Source organism: Mesoplodon bidens (genome assembly GCF_964165515.1).
Source record: "Mesoplodon bidens genome assembly, chromosome: 7".
In the NCBI taxonomy this organism is placed as follows: domain Eukaryota; kingdom Metazoa; phylum Chordata; class Mammalia; order Artiodactyla; family Ziphiidae; genus Mesoplodon; species Mesoplodon bidens.
In genome coordinates, this window is record NC_138164.1 from 65,169,202 (window position 1) to 65,190,992 (window position 21,791).

Consider the following 21,791-nt stretch of genomic DNA (forward strand, 5'->3'; position numbering starts at 1 on the left):
TTTCATGCCTTATGTCACTTAAGCCAGAACTTCTAAAACAATGCTTACTAATAGATACACCCTTATCTATTACTAGTTTTAAAAGGAATTTATCTAATATTTAACCAGCAAGCGTTGGCTTTTGACTAGAAATCAATGTTCTTTATTACGCTAAGTATCTTTTTTGCCTTTCACTTTCAACATTGTTGTGACCTAGTATTGTGATCAAAGGAGTTTTTAATCACTTATTGAACACACAAAAAACAAATCTCAGCTCAGTGCACTCAAAAAGTGCTGGAAACTTCCAAAATAAGTATGAATCAGATATACGTGGATTTGAATCCTAGCTCTGATTCTGTGTGACCTTGAATGCAATCCCCTCATCTGGAAAACAGGGATAATGACTCTGATGGCACAAGTTGGTTATGAGAATTAAAATGAGTTAATGTAAATAAACTGTGCTTAGTGTGGTACTTGGCACCTATGAGAAGCTCAACAGATTTCACTTTCCTCCTCAATCATTTAAAAGAAAGAGATAATGGTGGTACAAACAATTTCCCAAACGAAAGCTTTCCAAGGAATAGCTTGCCTTTATAGGGTTGAGAAAACTCAAACTATATTTGTGAAAAACACCATCCTAGTCTTCCTGCTTTAGTGCATAGGGCTTTTCCTCACTTTTCCAAAATTTACTGTCCATCCCTTGCACTCGTGCATGGATTCTTTGGCCTCTGACACAAATGAAAATAAAAAATCAGGCTGACATGTAATATGAACCAGGAATGAAACAAACTGTGTTTCCATTAGGCCCGAACACGAGTGCTGCTCAGATAAAGGCATGAACAAGCAGCTACTCAAAGTGAAACCAGATGTTTGGAGGTTTCTGGCCTACACTTTTTTATAACCCTTCATATAACACTCATAGTCCCGTCATTTCAACAGAAGAGCCTCTGCTCTGTTTAAACAGCAAGAAACCCTCCCAAACCTCTGATAGATTTGCAATCACTAAACCCGCGCTTGATTGTGAAGAAAAAGGAGCTTCTCTCAGTAGAGATCCTTAGGTGCAAATTCTTTGGCCCAGACAAGCACTAAGGACTGACAAAGTACACACCCTGCAGCACCCTCAGAGCAGAGCCTCAGATAGTTACCCGTTACCCTGGGAAATGGGTACCGACTTGGGAGGGGCCCAGGGAAAGTAGAGAAAAGCCAGTGTCGAAAGAGCACAGATTTAGAGTCAGACTGTTCTAGATTCAAATCCTGGCTCTGCCCTTACTCCTCGTGTGACTATGGACAAGTTTGTTAATTTCTCTGAACCTTATTTCTTCATCTATATAAAGAAAATAATTTCTCCTGCTTCCCTGGGACTGTTACAAAATTTAAGTTAGATAATGCATGTACAACACTTAGCTCGCTCCTGGGGCCCCATAAGCACCGAAAACAACTAGTGACTGTTATTGCCAATAACAATAACAAACCCTTGTACAGCACCTATCATGCGCCCAGTATTGTTCTCAGTATTTAACAAATATCAGTTCAGTTTCTCCTCATAATTACTCCCATGAAATGGGTACTAATATTATCATCATTTTTCAGATAAGGAAACTGAGGCATTGACGGGTTATGTATCTTGCCCAAGGTCACACTGCTAAGTGGCAGAGACTGGATGCAAACCAGGCCATCTGGATTCAAAGGCACTCTCTAACCACTAAGCCGTGTTCCCCCTCTTTCTCCTGCTTTATGACACAATATAACTGATCCGATTCAGTGCCGCCTTGAGGCTTTCTTTACATGGAAGGGCGCACACACAGTTCGGGCCACAGAGGGCTTAGGCAGTAAGGCAACCCATTTCTAGGAAGCGCCGCTGACCCTGAGATCAGCGCACACCCTACCTTGTATTCCTCTCTCCTCCACCTTCAAACCTCACTTCACCTTTTCTCATCTTCACTACCCCTTCCTGTCCCACAGGAAGAGGTGTCTCCCCTCCTTTCCTAGGATGAGCCCTCCATTCTGTGTCTCCCCCTCACGCCTTGCATCAATCACCTCCCCTCTCTCCTGGGCCTCCAATCTCCTCCCCTGGCTCCTTTCCTGCAGCTGACAACACGCTCAAAACTCCCCCCACCTTATGTAAACCTTTCCTTGAACTTGCCTCCTCCTCAGGTTACTCCCATCTGTCTCCTTCCCTGCTCTGTCTAGAAGGAATTGTTTCTTCTCAACGCCTCTTACTCCTGAACTTGGGGTGACCCTGCTTCCACCTGCAACAGGGGCGGAAAGGCTCCCACTAACGTTGTCAATGACCTCCTAATGACCAATTCCAGCAGCTTCTTTGTCATGAGCTCCCCAACTTTTCTCTAAGGCGAATCTCTGTGTCTCTCTCCCCTACCTACCCTCTGAATACTGGGGTTCCGTCCTGGACTCCCTGCTTCTCAGGGCTCTGCCCTCTCACATCCACACCACAACATCCATTGGGTTCCTGTCTCCAGGTCAGAGCTACCCCAAGTCAATGCCTGTTTATCCATCTGCCTGCTGGTAACTGCCAACAACTGACACCTACTTGGAAATCCTATGAGCAGCTCAAATCTAATGTGAATTGACCATCTCCCTACCTCCTTCCCCCAACAAATCCATTTCCCCTACTTATTTCCTAATTGAATTAACAATATCACTATGTATCCATTCTCTGAGGTTGACACTTCCTGCCTCTCCCTGGCGGCAAAGTGGTCAAGAAAACTAGTCTATAATGTCCTTGAATGCATCCCTTCCTTTATACAAAACTGTAGCACTTTCCCAATTCAGGCCCTCTTCTCTCATCTAACCATACTGGTTACTGAATCAGTTGATCTTCCAATTCTTCTCCCTATTTTAGTCTGAGAAACTAACCCATTTGTATTAACCACTGCCAAAGAGATCGATCCAAGCCCCAAATCAAGCTACATCTTTGCTTAAAAAGTATCCTGTGCTCCCCACTGCCTTCAAAACCAGACTTTTAAGCTGGTCCATAAAGCCCTTGCCAGGCTGGCCCTAACCTCATTTTCTAGGTTCTTCTCTGGGAACCATCCCATTCATGCCCTCTACCCACTTCCAGTAGATACACCAGGCACTCTCACACAAAGGCATGAGTGGGAAAGCACATACGGGGAAAAGTGTGGATACTGGAGCCAGAGAGACCTGGATTCAAATCCCAGCTCTTTCACTGACCAGGTATGAAACTTCTGCTTAGTCATCTAATCACTCTGAGTTCCACTTTCCTCTGGAGAAAAAATACCTACTTTGCATGCCTGTTGTACAGAGTCTGAAACAGTTTATCTACAACATCCAGGATAATACTTAGATATATTATGCAGTGAATAAACAGTAGCTGTTAATATGAATATTATTAATTTTGCCAAGTGATTTCAGAGAGGCAGGGAGGAGTTTGTAAAGACGGACAAAACGTGAAACTAGAATGCGGCATTTGAGAAGTTCCCTACGGAATCAGAAGAAGATCAAACTTAAAAGAACAAATAACTGTTAGTGGCTTGGAATGTTCTGGAGCCCGCATTTCCATTTGTGAACTGCAGATCTGAACCAGTTTCAGAGTTGCTCTACCCCCTGAATCCAGCAGCCATGGAATACACAAAGCTCCCAGGACAGAAAGAAAGAACATTACTCAGCCAGGTGCCTGGCAGTGCCCTGAACCGGCAGTTGTGCCTTCTTTCCTCCAAGCTGCTCACAAGAAGTTAATGTTCACGGAAGAAGGTTCTAGGCTGCAGGGAGTATCTGTGACCTTTGACCTTTCCGTTGGTGCTCACTGACCAAGGACGACCTGGCTTCATGTCCTCCTGTGAGTCACTGTTCAAAGACTCTGTCTTCTCATCTCTAAAAGCTAATAATGGTCCTTTCCTGCCTGGTCCACAGCGACCATGTCTGTCATCGAGCAGAGATGGTTACTATTTCTCCTTTATTTATTAATTTTTTTAAGTCACTCTTTCTCTATAGTTCCTTTCTGGTTCTCACTTCTGCTCTGGCCCCAAGCTGGTAATAATGAATATTTGCACACTGCCTTCCAGCTCACAAAGCACTTTTCTCACCATAAGTCCTTCATGCCTCACAACCCCCTCCTGCATCCCCAGCAGAGGTAGCTGCCCTCCTCTCTGCTCCCATGGGAGCTCGCCCAGACCTCTCTGTTGGCACAGACCACATTCTATTGGAATTACTTATGAAAGGGTCAATTCTCCCAGTGGACTGCAGGCTCTTCGAGGGCAAAGCTTCTGTTTTATTCACTGATGAGTCCCCAGCACTTACCAAAGCTGATGTTCAGCAAACGCTGAATCGTTATGAGACCCTTAAAAACATGTTGAGAACTTATCCTGAAATCAAATGCTTTCGTGTCATCGTCAGACTCTCTAAAGCAGGTTTTAATCCTAACTACAGGTGACTGAGGTGACGTTCAGACCTATCCAATATCCCACAGCTCATAGATAGTGCAGCCAGAATTCAAACCCAGGTCTGTTTCACTCCAAAGCCTTTGCCCTTTCTCTGGACCACACCATCTCTCTGGCCATGGCGACAATCTCAACTATCTACTGCCAATGTCAAGTCCAGAAGACTTGGGTCAGGGTTATTCCTCAGAGGGTGTCACAGAATAGGAGGCCATGTATTTAGTCATGTCCCACACATCAGCGGTACTGAAAAGGGAAAGAAAAGGACACCACGGTGAGAACGCTCTTAAAGCCGCTGTTCTGAAATGGTGAAGCTAGCTGGCAAGATGGGGAGAAGCAGCTGCCTTTATCAAATGAGAGAAAAAAGAGCCATCAGAAAATAAAAACTAATCATCTGTCACATAAACATTAAACCACTGGGCTTCCCTGGTGGTGCAGTGGTTGAGAGGCCGCCTGCCGATTCAGGGGACACGGGTTCGTGCCCCGGTCCAGGAAGATCCCACATGCCGCGGAGCGGCTGGGCCTGTGAGCCATGGCCACTAAGCCTGTGCGCCCAGAGCCTGTGCTCCGCAACGGGAGAGGCCACAACAGTGAGAGGCCCGCGTACCGCAAAAAAATAAATAAATAAATAAACCATTGCTGATAAGATATCTTCTATTGGAAACTCCACCTGAATGGGGGTGGGAGTTGGGGTTCCTTCAGCAGGAGTCGGTACAGGTCAGCATGTTCTTCAGGCCCGGGCAGATGGGAGCCCTGCAGGGGGGGATGGCAGGCCCACTGCCTGCACCCTGTGAGCCTAGGAGACGTGAATGCCATGATCTCTAGGACTCCAGCTACCTTGATGATTCTCTGACTGCAAGAGTGTATAAGATGTCATCACACACCAGAAACCTGGTCACTGGGATGTAAGAGAAAGAGCATGGGCTCTGGGTTGCTAACCTGGCTCTATTTCTTACTTAAGAGATCTTGGCAAATAGCATCGATCTCTGAGCCTCGGTTTCTTTATTTATAACTTAGAAACGCACATGATCTAACTTCCAGGGTGTTTGGGAACTGATACTGCACCCTGTCCAGTGCCTGGCATGGAATCAGTGCTCAATCAACAGACTGTTGTCATTATGATCTTGGCTTTGCCAGGCTGTGTGACCCTGGACAAGTCATGGGACTTCTCTAAGCTGTAGTTTTCTTATCTTTAAAAGGGTGATATAAATAAACAAAACGTTTGCTTAGGCTCCTGCCAGATGTAATCCCAAAGTAACAAAAACATAAACAGGAATAAAGACGCAGACGTAGAGAATGGACTTGAGGACACGAGGAGGGGAAAGTGTAAGCTGGGATGAAGTGAGAGAGGGGCATGGACATATATACACTACCAAACGTAAAACAGATAGCTAGTGGGAAGCAGCCGCATAGCACAGGGAGATCAGCTCGGTGCTTTGTGACCACCTAGAGGGGTGGGATAGGGAGGGTGGGAGGGAGACACAAGAGGGAGGGGATATGAGGATATATGTATACGTATAGGTGATTCACTTTGTTATACAGCAGAAACTAACACACCACTGTAAAGCAATTATACTCCAATAAAGATGTTAAAAAATAAATAAATAAAGTTCTAACTCAGAAGAAGGAAGAAAAAAACATAAACCCAAAGTGAAATGGGAGCTCTGGCTCTGGGTGGAGGAAGAAGGCTGAAATGCTGACATAGAAGAGCCCAGAAATATCTGGACTCTTTCTGTTGACCCTCCCCCAGCACCTTCTCCCAGCTCCCTCCCCCCAGCTGCCTGTCTTCACTCACCTGGAAAATGGACCATTCTTCAACCCTTTTCTCTCCTTGCTTAAATCTCTTTCCTTAGGAAACATTATCTTAACACCTGTGGTTTGCCAATAATCTCCAAGGGGTGGTAGACAGCTCAAATCCATTCATTTATCTCCATTTCCAAGGCCTCCATCCTGGCCCAGGCCAGCCTGAGCCCCTGCCGAGACCACTGTCACAGCTTCCTAATTGGTGTCCCAGCTCCTACAGCTGGAGAAACTTTCCAATATGTAAATCAGATTAGGTCACTCCAGCTCAGAGTCCCACAGTGGCTTCCTGCTACCCTTAGGATAGATTAAAAAACAAAACAAAACAAAGCTCTTCACGTGCCATGTTAAAGCCAGTACAGTCTGGCTCCTGGTACCTCTCCAGCCTTACCTGATACCATTCTGCCCTTTGATACCCGCATCCCACACTGTGACCATCTCAAAGTTCCTTGAACTCCCAGCTCTTGCCTATCCCAGGGCCTTTGCACATGCTCTTCCCTCTGCTTGGTGTATTCTTTCCCCAAACCTTCATCTAAACAACGAATATCTACCCCTGTCCCAGCCATCTAAATTAGGTCCCCTGTTTGTTTCTCCAGAGTACCTTCTTCTCTTCTTTACTACAATGAATATTTACCAGTTACCATTATACACTTACACGTATATTGGATGATTGTAATTAAACTTAAGAATCTATCTCATATTGTCTCAAGCATGTCTGTAAACTCCCGAGGGCAGGAAGCATGGCTACTTAATAAACCATGGACACCAATGCCTGCTCAGGACATGGCAGGTAAAAGGCAACTAGTGAACACTGGCTGAATGAGAATATGAACAGATGTAGTGTCTAAATCTGCCTGCAACCACTCTGGACCTGCTCCTCCTGCTGGCCCCTTAAAGCAGCACGCAAGGGGTTTGGAGCCTTAATAGAGAAGTCCTTGCTGCCTTAAGCATTGTAAAGAGACTGAACCAAGGCTCTTCCCTCCTCCTCAGGTATATGGGCAGCTTCTCCTTTATCTCAGCCTCACTTAGCCTCACTTACCAGCCTGTGAGGACATCAAAGGCGGCACCACGTTTGCCTCATGGCTGCACCTGAATGCCCAGGCCAGGGGCTGGCACACAGTAAGAGGCTGTCAGTGAGTACTTTACTGAATCAAACAGACCAAACAGTGAAGCCTGTGGCAGACACTGATGACCCCATATTCACTTCCCCTCTTCCTTTTGTTTCGAGTGCCAAGGTGGCAAGCTAAAAATATTCCTCAGGCTTCCCTACATCTCTGAATGTCCAAGGGACACAGCTCTGCGAAAGAAATGTAAGCTGAGGGTTTTAGGAAAAAATTGGCTTCCCTACTTCTTTCCCCTATCTTTTTTTTCCTGCCTGACATGCAGACGTGAGTCCTGGAGCTGCAGCAGCCACCTTAGGACCATGAGAGGCAGGCATGAAAGCAACAGCCAGAGCTGAGGATGGCATAGCGCAAGAGCAGAAGGAGGCTGGTCCCTGATGCCACGCTGAACCGCTGTACTGGCCCTGGATGGGCCTGCCCTAGACCGAAAGTGTACATGAGAACATCAAAATCCCACTTAAATGTCACTCTAGCAGAGATCTTGTTACCTGCACACTAAATTCATTTCTAACTGTTCCCATGGAGAGACAAGCTTTATTGCGAGTACCTACTGTGTCCTTGAGCTCCCTTTGTTTCTTTCCTGTCCTTGAGGCCCCAGGCCCCAGATAATTTACAAAATAGATGGCAGAGGCAGAGGAGCGGGTGGCGTGGAGGTGGTGGGAACCCTGCCCTGTCATCTGCAGGGACAGCTGCTGGCAGGGCTGGTCTCCAGGCTGCAGGTGAAGCGCTCTGATATTCCAAGCTCTCCTCCACTGAACAGATTTTTGGCCACAGTCTGTCTCCAGTGTGCTGACTTGAGTTCTACCTCCTACCTACAATTTCATTCCACTTATACCAGATTGCTCCCAATAAATCGCTGCTATCAGGGAGAGGTGAATTCACACGGCACCTTTCCAAAGAGGTGTTTTCAGTAGAAATTTCACAGCGTGCTGCCAATGTCATTGACAAGAAGGTTAAATTGATTACCGAGAGACCTTGATTCGTCATTGCTGTATTATATCTTATAATTCAGAGGAAGGGTATATGGGGAAAGGCGGGGCAGAGCTTATGAGAAACTGAAAATCATTTCTCAATCACTCCTTAGTTTCTTCTTTGAAGTCGTGCAGGTTTTTAAACAAACCACAGTACATAATGTCAGAGATTTTTCTCTCTAGATCCTTGCAAATGCACCCAGAGGCTGATGAACAGTAGTCTTACCCAATCAAAGCAAGGGGAATATACAAATAGCACTGTCCACTGGTCTCTGGAAAATCCTGAAAAACCCAACTCTGATGACCATTGTAAGATAGAAGCTCATGTGAAAGTATCTATTTACACCTGGGAATAAAGAGGAATGGGTTGCAGGGACAGCAAATAAAAAAACCACTAGTGCTACTGAACTGTCCCTCTGTCCTTCCTGGCTCCCCCTCCACTGCCGCCTTCTTTTTTCTCATGAAATCACAAAGCTTAATCCCAGGAAACTTCCTCTGTTATATACATTAATGGGCTCTTGTTCTGGGCCCCGCAAGATAAAGCCTGCAGCTCTAATCATTTTATTCCCTTGCTCAAAGCCTGCAATGGCACCTCATACCTGCAGAAGGAGCTTCTCCCTTAGGGTGGCATTCAAGGGGCTCCCTGATAACTCACTTCTCCCCGGCAAGGCATCCTTGCTCTAGCCAATCAGGATGGTGGCTCCCCACAGCCAGCGCTGAATTCTCTGCCTACCTCTCTTTTGCTCATGTTCTTCCTGACACCTGGAATAACATCCTCAACAAACCCCTGCCATTTCCTCCTTTAAATGTGAGAATTCTACCCATCCTTTAAGGTCCCATCATGCGTCACTTCATCCAGAGAGCCCTCCCTGACCCATCTGGCTGGACGTGCCCTTGTCTTCCTCCAACCCTCATGGCACTTTGACCAGGGACTCCACGAGTGATCCTTCTTTCTCTCTTCCTGGATTAGAGGCACTTACTATGTAAATGCTCATCTCCTTAGTCAAGACCATGAACTACTTTGGCCAGAAACCACGTTAGACCTTCTCTGTATCTCCACCTTAGGAAAGAGCAGGTATGTAATCATTTTTGGATAAAGGAAGAAAGGAAGGAAGGTAGGACGGAAGGATTAGATCTGCTTCTAGTCCCTGGACATAGAATAGGTCAATTTATAGCAGCTGCCTGGGCCTGAACAAAAGGACCCTCCTCTTTAATTACCATGAAATGTCCTCAGACCAGGAAGACAAGGGCATGTTTCTCGTAAAATTACCAGGGTCTATGTTTTCTAACAAGTATTCTAATTTCTTGTCTCTGGGTTTCTAAATCCGCTGTGGGGTAACCTCTGTTACTTTCCAACTTGGTTCACATTGCCACAATGTCAGGGTGATCTGTCTTTTTATGCTTCAGCATCAACCACAATTAAAAGCTAAGATGCTACGCTATATCTAGAGGCCCAAAACACTGCAACACTGACTTGTCAGGTCTTGGGGTTGCAGGCAATGCTTACAAAGGTATTTTTATTTTTAAAATTTTGGATGTTGTGAGATTTTTTTCATGGTCTTTTTAATGACTTCTCAAGAAAACTTCCTATGTTGATTTAAGATGCTTACTTATATTGGAGGCAAATTAATAAAGGGGAAATTATATTCCAAATAATACAAATAGAAATAAAATATTTATTTTATCAGACCAAACAGTAAGACACTCTGGCATCATGGACAGAACATGGGATTTGGAGACCAAGTTTCCATCTTAGCCCTGCCCTTACTGACTGTGTGACTTTGGGCTAGTCAATTAAATTCTCTGAGTCTCAGCTTCTTCATCTGTAAAGCTGAGATCAAAATGAGAATTATCTAAGGTTCTTGTTTTCTCTTACATACAGAAAAGAGCTAAGCATGGTCCCTAACACACAGGAGGCGCTCTCTAAGTGTCTGCTGAATGAATGAACAGGTGGAAAACCAAAGTAAGTGTAATATCCAAAAAAGGGGGCTTGATCCTGAAAAGAGGCAGATGACTAAAGAAGGAAGATCATGAGCTTTGGAGTCAGACAGATACAAATTCAAGTCCTGGCTCTTCTCAAGACATCTCTGAACCTCAATTTCCTCATCTACAATAGGGGATGAAAATAAAAATAATCACCATGTAGAGTTACTGCAGGGCTTAGAGAATGTATTTAAAGCCCTGTGTAAATGGCAATGGTGAATTATAATTTAGCTATTGGTATACATCTTCCTACTTCCTTCAGTACTCGGGGTCAGCCAGGTCACCTACCCCCAAACGGAGCCAGAACCAGAAAAAACATAACCTTCAAATTCGAGATCTCTGCATGTGGGGGAAAGGCCATTCTTTCTGAAAATAGCTGCCATGTTTTATGCTAAAATCTGCTCAGTTTCAGCGGTTTGTGTGCATGTGTGTGTGGGTGAGAGAGAAAATGCATCTAGTGCAGAGGGAGCTCTGTCAACAGCACATCTCCGTGTATATATATTTGTGTACACAGTTTGTAAAGTGCTTTTAGATTTTTTGAAGGCAAAAGATAAACTTATTTAATTTAAAATCATCAGCTGGATTGCATTAAATGGAGGGAAAAGCAAAAACGTACACAATATAGCCATTTGTTATATTAAACACAATTATTTCTCCCACTACTTAATTACAAACAGACATAAATATTCTGGATTCTGACATCTCAAATCTTCTTAAATTCTAGCTCTGCATTTCAGTGTGTAATGGAGGGAGGGCCACATTCCAGTTTGTGTGTTAAGCAAAACCTGAGAGTTACAATTGTATATTGGGACTATAATGACTTCACTAAAACAAGACCTAAACTTTTAATTAACCTGCCAAGACAAATTACAACTCATGGTTCACAGGTAACGACCAAAGACAGCTGAGACTCAACGCCAGAGACCTGGGGAGAGAGGGATTAATAGCAACATCAGAGTCAGTCTGTTTTTGTATTAAAAAAAAAAGGTATTCATTAAACAATCACTGTAGCTTGAAGGAAGACAGACAAGTCAGAAAGGCAGGGAGAGAAAGGTGGACAGGGAAAGGGGATGGGAGAGAATATTAAACACTTCCATTTATCGCAGCCTGGGCTGGGCAATTTATATTCATTCTCTCCAATCTGCACAATGGGGATTGCCAAGTACTATTATTGTTTCATTTTCCTGACAAGAAAGATGAGGCTCACAGAGGTGACGTGACTGACTGTGGTTGCAGAGCTAACATGGAGCAGTGAGAGAAGGAAGGAATGGAAAGCAGTGCTCCGGAGGCGTTTTGTTTTGTTTTGTGGGTTTTTTTTTGTGGTACGTGGGCCTCTCACTGCTGTGGCCTCTCCCGTTGCAGAGCACAGGTTCCAGACACGCAGGCTCAGCGGCCATGGCTCACGGGTCCAGCCGCTCCGCGGCATGTGGGATCTTCCCGGACCGGGGCACGAACCCGTGTCCCCTGCATCGGCAGGCGGACTCTCAACCACTGCGCCACCAGGGAAGCCCGAAGGCATTTGTTTTCATAGCTCAGTTGACAGACCGACCCCCAGAATCAGGATCACCTGGGCTCTACCTCAGGCCTCCTGGGAAAAGGCCCAGGAATCTGAATTTTAGACTCACTTCCCAGGTGACTCCTTTGTACAACAATATTTGAGACCCCCCCATAAGATACTGTAACCCTTTGTTACTCAGAATGTGGGCCACAGATGAGCAGCATCTCACCGGGTGCTGGTACAAAATGCAGACTCTAAACACCCAGCCTGACCGACTGAAGCAGAGTCTGCATTATAACAAGACGCCAGGTGGTTCACAGAACTCTGAGAAGCACAATACAGCCTAACTGCTCTCAAAGACATTATAGGGTTAAGGGAGGTGAAGACAGATTTCATCATTTAGGTGAGAACAGGAGAACCTGAGGGAAAAGCAAGGCCATGTCCTTAATTATGACAAAACAGGTCAGCAAGCTCTGACAAGCCAAGAGTTGGCAAAGGTACCTAACTGTACCTACATCTTATTTCTCTGAGAGGCACATCCTAATTAAAAGTAGCTTTCTTTGGGGGTTTGTATTAATTTCCTTTCATATTTGTGCTCAGTTATTAAAAATACAGAATTCTGATTGTAGGAGACCTTAGTTCTGAGCAAGCATGATACTGCGCCTAAGAGAAATCAGGCTGTGAGACCATGAAGCTGAAACTCAGGCACGACTAATGACTCGAAAATCATGTCTCTAAATTGAAGCCACCGTGTCCAGAAAGAGAGAAGAAACAGGGTGTGGAGCCTGGCAGACCCTGCCGAGTGTCAGTCTAATTGATGGTAAGGACCAGGACTGGGTCTCCCATGACGGGAAATGGCTGCACCGACAGCCTCCTGGGTCACCACTAACCACTGAGCTGCAGCCTCAAATTCCAGAGTCTCAAGGAACCAGGAGATGGAATTTGTGCAGGGCCAGAACACAAATTAGTGGTGGAGATTCAGAAGTGAGCACACCTTCTACTGCACCTCAAAAGAAGGCATCAAGGGAGGAAACCAACAGCACAGCGGCTGCCAAGACTGCAGAGACCAGCAGCTAGGACAGACACTTCCAAAATAAGGGCAGCACAAAGTGATATTTCCTACCCCGGAGCTGGTGTAGCCTAACAGCTCCACCTCCCTCATTTTGCTAAGAGAGTAGAATGTTGAGCCTGCAGTTACGGCAGAAGCCTATACACTGTGCACCGTATTTAATGGGAAGGTATTCTCCGCCTCAACTCTACGGGCAAAATTGCAAATAAGAGGAAAATGGCCTGAAAATGACTACTGCTGTTTAGAAGGAAGAACCTGGGTCTTGCAAAAGTTTTAGGAACCAACGACCAGATTCAGAGGTTTTTATTCAACTCCATTTCCCATGTCAGAAAGGCTCCCAGACAAGGACCAAGACAGAGTTTTGAGGTGAACTCAGAGGTTTTCATTAAGCAGAAAGTCCATCCCCAAGCATTCTGGTTAGTGGCGTTTTGTCTTCTGGAAGTTTTATTTTCCTGTAGGGGATTTTATCTCCAGGCTGTGTCACTGCACTTCTGATATAAACCGAAGCAACGTTTTCTGACCTGAACCACTGAGCCCAATGCATCGCATATCACATTGTGGTGATCTAAGGAGGAGACAAATTCTGTGCAGTACGTGCATAAAGAAGAGAAATGCCTTAAGACAGGATGCCAGGCTCCCCGGACACCCACAGGTTTGTGAGGCGGCCAAGGCGCTCTCTCTGAATGAGAACTCTTCCACTACGAGGGACAAGAAGCTGCTAAGAGCTCATTTAAATCTTCCAGGCTTTCCGCCAGAGCTCAGGACATCTCGGTTCTCTACAAAACCCCCATCTGATCAGACTGTTCATCCAGCCCTTTGCATGGTTATTCTCACCCTCTTTCCAAGCCTTTATCTTTTTTTTTTTTCCTCATCTGCCAGGGGTTGTTGGCTCCAAAAGAAAAACAAACAAGCAAACAAAAGCTCACGTAAGAAACCAAAAACCCAAATAACAGATCAGTGAGTTGAACCAAGGGAGATTATAAGGACGAATATAGGTGACGGAGAGAAGTAACAAGAACTCCTGTCTCCTTGTCAGTTTTGCCCCTTGGTGTTTAAACGTAGCTGCTAGTCCACACACTAGGCCACAGATAACACAAGGAAGGCGGCGGGCAACAGCGCTGGGCTCAGGTGCCAGCCCAACATGGCCTTCCAGCTCCTCCTGTGACTCCCTTCCTCCGTTTCCCTGCATCTCACTCCCACCCCTTGTCCGGCAAGCCCAGTCAGGATGGCCTCATGCCGGGTGGCCTCTGCAGCTCTGGGCAAGACACATCCCCTTGTCCACTTCAACTCCCAGGATCCCCAAGTGTCCTCTAACCCGAAGAGACAATATCCCACAGACCCCAGAGGGGTGGAGCTTCCTTACCAATGGCAGTGGTGAGAAAGGAAAGCACTTCAGACTCCTTCCCATCATTATAAAAAGCCAGGTGCCAGATTCCTGAATCCAAATACTGGATGAAGCCCGTCTCATGGCTAGAAGGGGGGACAACTCCCCGAGACTGGCGCTGGGGTCCCTCCAGGCTCCGTGCTTCCTGGGTCAAGAGCCTCCTTCCATCCAGCAGCTCCACAAAGTCAAACTGAAGTACAAAGAGAGCATAATTAGCGGTGGGCCTGCTTCACCACAATGCTAGATTCTTCAGGCTTCTCCCGGGGAGGATACGGGGAAATACAGACTGAAACAGGCAAAAGAGGCTAAGCCATGTGAAGGTTGACCAACCAACTCCAACTCTTTCCCAGAACCCATTTTCCCCTGGTAATAGTCTCCTGATACTCTTGTGAGTGCACTGCAATTGGTGGATTATTTTTAAGTCTCAGAGTTTGCACAGGACAACCATGCTTTTCCAGTGATCAGAAACCCAGACACTTCGTGACTGTTTGAACTCCAACCCCATGCAGGGGATGGTGGGTAGGAATCCCAGGGGTCTAGGATTGGGCCTGGAGCACTGGATGTGGCTTAAATGTCAGTCAAGTGCAAACGGAAGTTTGATTTATACCTATCTTCCTCTCGTCAATGACCCTTTCTCAACGCTCCAGTTTCAGGGAGCAGTTTTAGGGGAACTAAACTGGATTAGCTCAAAACTCTATCAATAATCACATGCTGTGTCAAACACAAGTGCCGAATGATCCAAGCCTACTAGCGTGAGAGACTTGAAGTCAGTTACACAGTGCTAACAACAGGCAGTTGTTGGGGAAGTCCTGCTGGCCTACTGGCAAGCAAATCGTGCAACTGTCTACCTGTCCGTCTGTCTATCTTTAAAGAAAAACAAAATAGATACTGATTCTGTCTCATGTGAAAATGTCTAGGGGCATGAAGTCCAGGACCAGCATGGCAGTTTTACAAAGAAATCAGAGGGGCCCAGGCTCTGTCTACTTTTTCTGCAACTCCATCCTTAGCAAATGTATTTATCTAGCTTTTATCTAAAAATTAAATAACTACGGCGGCTAGGAAGACTGCCTTTGGCCAGGGAATGTCTGACGGATGCCTATGATTTATATTACTCCAGTCCCAGGTCTGGGAGGACCTCACACAAGTCTGCTCTTAACCCATCATGACTGGTAATGTGTCAATCACACTGGCCGAGTTTTTTTGTTTTTTTGTTTTTTTAATTGAAGTATAGTTGAGTTACAATGTTGTGTTAATTACTGCTATATGGCAAAGTGATTCAGTTATACATATATATACATTCTTTTTTTAAATATTCTTTTCCATTAGGGTTTAATCACAGGATATTGACTATAGTTCTCTGTGCTATACAGTAGGACCTTGTTGTTTACCCATTCTATATATAAAAGCTTACACCTGCTAACGCTGGCTGAGTTTCTTAAGTGCTTCTAGTGTGCATGTGTCTGGGTAAATGTGAAGCCCTGAGGAGAGAAGGGATGCTTTGCTCGGAGCCAGGTCCTGCACGAGCCGCCTTCTAGGTGTGCTTCTCCACTCTTCACAACAGCCCTGTAAAATGGGTATTGTTATCACCATTGGCTAGATTAGGAAACTTGCTCTGAAAGGATGTTACAGGCTCAAGGTCACATAGCTGATAACAAGAGGATTCAAACCCAGGTCTCTTTGACTCCAAAGTGCATGCTTTTTTCTCTAGATTACACTTCCTGGATAATTTAACTTTGAGACTGGGTACTAGTAAAAAAAGGCTATTGAGAGATTTCCTAGAAAGCCTTCCTCTTAACAAGCTCCAAGGATACAACCCTACTCATCCGAAAGGTAGGGTCTGAGAGAGGGCAAATGGATGAATGGGCTATAAAATACATGAAATTTCCTTCAAGCTCAGAGATCCAGGCTTAAGCATTAGGCTTCTTGAGCAGGGTCCGTGGGGTTCTGGTTACCTGTGTATGTGAAGGAGGGAGGCCTTTTCTGCCATAAATGCCGACCAGAGCCGCCTTTCCCAGAGACACATTGAATTTCAGATGCATAGGATGGTCTATGAACACCTGAGATCTCCAGAAAGTGCCAGGAGGAATCTTCTGGGAAGCCCGTCTCCCCACGTCGATTTCTCCAGAGTCTATAAAACTGTCCTCTGGAAAGAAACTACTGGGCTTTCCTACCAAGACACAGGGAAGGGAAGACAAAAACATCACCATTAGCCACGTGAAACCAGAGATCAGAGCATCTGAGCAAGCAGGGCTCTCCGATGTCTCCCACTCCTCTCTACAACATTTTGCTGCCAGCCCACTCCCTGCCCCAGACTCCCCCATTGAGGAGTAAGAATGCCCAGAACTTTTTCCAATGATGCCCAAATTGTTCTGCTAAAAATATGCATTCTTCCAAAGCAGAATGGGTCCTCCCCAAGGGCCATCTGTTTACTGCATAATTCTACAGCTTGTTAAGATATATTTTGATCCTAAAAATAATCACTTGCAGTCACATGAGAATAACTGTATGTGTGTGTGTGTGTATGTGTGTGTGTAAAAGCATGCATGCTAAAAAAGAAAAGATAGAGGGAATGAGGTGTTGTTATTAACTTGACCTGAGTAGAGTCAGGTAAATTTTTACAAGTTCACTAGTTTGTGTGTAATTGGGTGCCAAATTCTGAGGCTCAGACATGTGGATGAGAGTTTGTGTTGGGAGGAGGGGTAGGGTTGGGGAAGACGAGGAAAAGGGTACGTCTGAAGAGAGAAAACATTCCTGAAAAGCGCTTCTTTGTCTTGGATGGAGGGCTATGAATATCACTGTGGTAAAGTGGGTAAAGATGAGGGGATTTTTCAAGTTCAGGCACAAACCTTACGACATACTTGGAAATTCAACCCAGGCCCCCAACCCTGCAGGTTGCTGGAGTGGTGGGGGGAGTGGTCAAGAATAAGGTCTCTTGCCCAATTCTGTCACCAATCAGGAGAGTGACAGCTTTCTAAGGGCACCCCAAGTGCCAGGAAGGAAGGCTGCTTATCAGACTTCCTCTATTTAGTAATTAAACACACCCACATGTGAAAAATATAAACTCTAACTTCCTGCCAGACATCAGCCCTCTGAAGAGTTGCACGGGGGGCAGGAGGAGAGGGCAGGGACATTAGAAGACCACCCTTAGGACATTAACAAGCCAAAATCAAGTCAACAGACCACATTTTATTTGTCATTAGAAAGACCTCTGGGTATCCTAGTTCCAACGTTTGTGGTGGTGTTATAGATGTTGGAAGAGACACTTCAGAGACCGAGAATCCATTTATAAAGAAAACACATTTGTGGGAACTTTTTATGAAAAGCACTTGGGGAATAAGAAATTAAAATGTCATTTTTTCCCCTAGCTTTGTAAGATTCCTTACAAAGCACATTTGATGCTGAAATGGAGCTTGGCAGGGCACTGTTGTAGTCATAAAATATTTTACTGTTTTAAATAATAAAATTCAATTTAAATGTTAAACTTCTCCATATGTTATCATTCCTTATAAACTCCTACGCAGAAACATCAGGTTTTTAGCTTTAAACCGTTAAACGTTATTTTAATTAAAAGTATGCCAACAAAAAAGTTAAAATGCATGCTCTCAATAAAAGTATCGCTAGTATTCTGTCCTTAGCATGGGAAAGAGCTTGCATTTAATTCCTTTATGGAAGGGATATGCCCCAGACTTTTACCTTGAAAATGTAGACCCACACAAACCATGGCAGTGTGTTTCAAAGCTCAAAGACAGAAGCCAAATTCACAAAGCATTAAGGTGGAAGAGAATTACTTTCACATTCTTCCTTATCTGATTTTTGGGTTCTCAGTACCACAGTCCTTTTATAGTCCAGGTAGAAGATAGTATACCCTTCAGCTTATAATTCTGTTAGGGAAGCAGAACTAGGAGGGAGTATGAAACAAAAGCAGGATGAGTTCTGGGCTCTTTACTGCTAGAAACTGCCCGGAAATAAGTCCGAGACTCCTAATTCTAAGGACTCATTTCCTTTGTGAGTAGGTAGGAGTCAGAGCTGATGGGATTTGAGAATTGTCTGCATTCAAATAATTCCTGTGTCTGAGAATGAATAATGAAAACTTCTCTTACATTTTGGTATGCCGTTGGAGAACCCTGCACAGTTCATTTCCCCTCCAGTGAGCATGTGTTTAGGAGACAGCTATTGAATCGGCTGAGTTCTTTAGCCTCACAGGTCAGAGGTCAAGTCCAGAGACTCTCCAGAGGTCTGCAGGCCCCAGAGGCATAAGTAAGTTGGCTCTTACCCCAGAGGAGTGGCAAAAAGGAATATTATTTTCTAGCACTCTAGTGTTTCACCAAAGCTGGCCAAAATGGGAGAAAAAAAAATCATACTTGGTGTGTATACAATGATATAAAAATAGTAAATTCTGGTCTACGGCATACTCCCAACCAGGACCTTGACTTTCTTGGCTGAGTCTGTGGCGGCCGCTCTGGAGCTTAGGTTCAAAAGTGACCTTTGTACCAGAAGTCACCCTGTCCAGATCCTTAGGGAAGGGGTCATGGCCCAGTCTAAAGGAAAAGTCTGAGAGGGAAAGAGCATCCCCATCTTAGAATTTAACCTTTATCATTCTTCCCCTCTGGTCCCTAGCGGTCCCCACAGGGACTAACCCTAAGGATGAGATGGAAGCTTCTGGGAGGGAAGACCGACAGCCCACCGAGTACCTCTGTCTGGTGGGAAAGAGGCATGAGATTTGCTGGGCTAAGGGCTGTTCAGAGTGAGACCACCCTCATCCTTTCCTGTCTTTTAAAAACCCTTATTGCCTTTCTCTCTCCAGATCTTATAACCTAAGATTCTTTGTTCTTAATTTTGAGCACCAAGATGTGAGCACTAGGATAGAAAATATCCAACTACATGGCAATACCCACTGTGTAGGTGGCGGAGTAGGGACAGGGGGTAGAGGGTAGAGGCAGTTGGAGGCGAAAAGTCCTGTGAATATAACTCTTTTTATTCCTACCTACATTCTGTACAACAATAATAATAATAAACATTATTAGTAGTAATAGTAATAGACGTAGCAGCACTAATAGTAGTATAATCTATCATTTATTAAGTTCCAACTACATACGGGGCATCTTTATACGTATCGGTTCTGTTAATCCTCACACTCTGAAAATGTATATACGGATGCTCAGAATGCTTAAGAAACCATTGAGATGGAGCCATTTGGGCTGCCCCTTTATTTATTAGAATATGGCTTCTTAGAACACCAAATTGATCAATGGTGGCAGAGTGCACTGACCCTCTTTAAGAGTGAGGGTCCAATTTAATTCACAGTCCTAGCGGGCTTAATACCAAGGCTAGACCAGGAAGATCCAAGGCCCGTTGGAGAACTTCCTGCCATCCTGGGATACAAAAAATTGACAATTTTTATGAACTAGGATCCCACACACAGGCCCCAAAGTTAAAGGGAGACAGTATCTCAAGACATTCATAAGAAGGACACTATACAATCAGTGCGTGCCATAGAGGCTTAACAAAGTACGAAGAGCTTAACTCAGAATTAGGGAGCTCCAACAGCACCATTAGGTTTCACAGGGCAGATGCTACTGGTAACAGTCCTTTTCTTTATAAAGATATACAGATTCAGGCTTCCTACAGCTATGCTGTGGAAATATGCAATCCTGTCTATAAAAGAAATTTCTCAACAAATTACTGAAATGATTGGATAGCTCAAATAAGGGAGATTTGGAAGAATTGAAATTCCATGCACTTCCCAAGTTCAGTCTTTATTTTCCTGAACTGAGATTTATTCAGATAGGTTCTAAATTCCTAATCAACCAACACTCTCCCTCCTCCCTCCACATATTTGGTTCTTTTCAAGGCAATAACTTGCACAAAGATTTCTTTAGTTTCCTTAGCAACTGTTTGAAATTTATTTGGTTATCAAAATAAGCTGTTCCGTTTTGGAGAGCCCAGCTGAGCCTGTGTGCAGCAATTTGCATGGTTCAAACTGATGGGCAATTTTGATTTCACTGCAGAAAGAAGAAAATACTATCCCTGGCCCACCAATTAACCCATCAGAAATGCTTGTTTATTCAATGCTTTTTTCCCTTTCTCCATTAATGCATAACATAAGTTCTTATGGTTTTACTTCGAAAAGCTGCTGTATTTCGTTTCCATCCCATGACAACCCTGAAATGGTTATAGCCACTTTGAAAATATAGTATAAATTGCAGTTTGATGTTATTCTCAAAGACACAATGAACCTTTAAAATACTGGGTTCATCATATAGTTCACTTGTATAATTAAAAAATATATACCCTTTAAAAATATTCACAAATGGCCCAGACTTTGTGGGATCTTTGAGGGGAAAATATTAATTAGTCTGGATTTCTGAGATTCTAATAACTGACATGGAATGGCTTGGGATTTGGGTGGACAAGAAGAAAGGAACTAACATTTGTTGAGTGCTTCTTCATAACTAGTCTTTGAAAAGATAGGTGTTAGCAATCCTTGTTCCACAGATGAGGAAACCAAGGCCAAAGAAGATGGAGTAACGGGCCTGAGTTAACAGAGCCAATAACTGGCAGGGCCAGGACTCAAATCCTGGACTGTCTGGCTCCAAGGCCTATTATCCTCTTTCCATCCACCACACTGCTTCCCCTACCATTGTGGAACAGGGCTCTAATCTTAATTCTGGAATCAGCTCTCTGATACCCTCAGAAGGGACAGGAAATATGCACCCACATCAGGGTTAAGGACTTTCCCCCTTGAGATACATCTAAGGAACTAGATTTTTAACAACACAATTAAAAACGTAAACTGAGTAGACACTGGTTTGACCAAGGCAAAAGAAATTAAGAACCATGTGGTCTCACATAAACTATAGGAAGATTTGTCCTCTGTCTCTCCAGACCAATATATCTTTTTGTCACAGTAATTGCTTTTGATGCTGACCACCTTCCAGCATTTCACTGCATTTTAGGGGTTTGTAAACAGGCTTTCCATTTGCATTAGTAATGACAGATAATCCCTTTAAGCAAAAATACTCCAGTGAAAGTAAACCAATAAGCTGGTGCAATTTTATTTTGTCTCTTATCTGCACCTCCTGCTCCTTGGGAAAAAGAAAAAACCTAAACAAGCCACAAACTAATTTCATTATAGTGGGAGACTTTAGACACAGCCAACTCCTGCTGAAAGAAAGTCTGATAGAGAAAATACATTTTTCTAAATGAGATCTTTGAGGGTTAAACATTATCTTAAATCTGTGTTTGTTGATTCTAAAGACAGTTGTCATTTATGGTATTCACCTATGACATCTGACACTATAAGCCAACAGGAAGGACCATGGACAGGACCAACCTGAAGAAAAATTCTAAAGAACAATCTGGTTAATCATATGATGATTCTGTTACTAATTTCATATGTAGAACTTGTGAATTAGAATGGACGTTACAGATAATATAGCTCAATGACCTCCTTTTAAAGAGGAGGAAAGTGAAGCCCAGAAAGTCTTTCAAGGGATTTGCTTAAGGGCATCACAAGTGGCAGCAGCTGGACTTGAACTCAGGGTTCTTGACTCCTAACCCAGAGCTCTTCC

At 44.3% G+C, this 21,791-nt stretch overlaps 1 protein-coding gene across 4 annotated transcripts in view; it reads right to left on the reverse strand.

Moving 5' to 3' along the window:
• The window catches only part of TENM4 (teneurin transmembrane protein 4), a gene marked incomplete at its 5' end in the record, with an annotated part of 389,850 nt that overhangs the window by 173,400 nt on the left and 194,659 nt on the right, over positions 1-21,791 (reverse strand). For all 4 annotated transcript variants that reach the window (XM_081239120.1, XM_081239119.1, XM_081239118.1 and 1 more), the window contains 2 exons: positions 14,200-14,410; positions 16,173-16,387. In XM_081239120.1, coding sequence (XP_081095246.1) covers positions 14,200-14,410; positions 16,173-16,387 — 426 coding nt within the window. The remainder of the gene's footprint in view (positions 1-14,199; positions 14,411-16,172; positions 16,388-21,791) is intronic.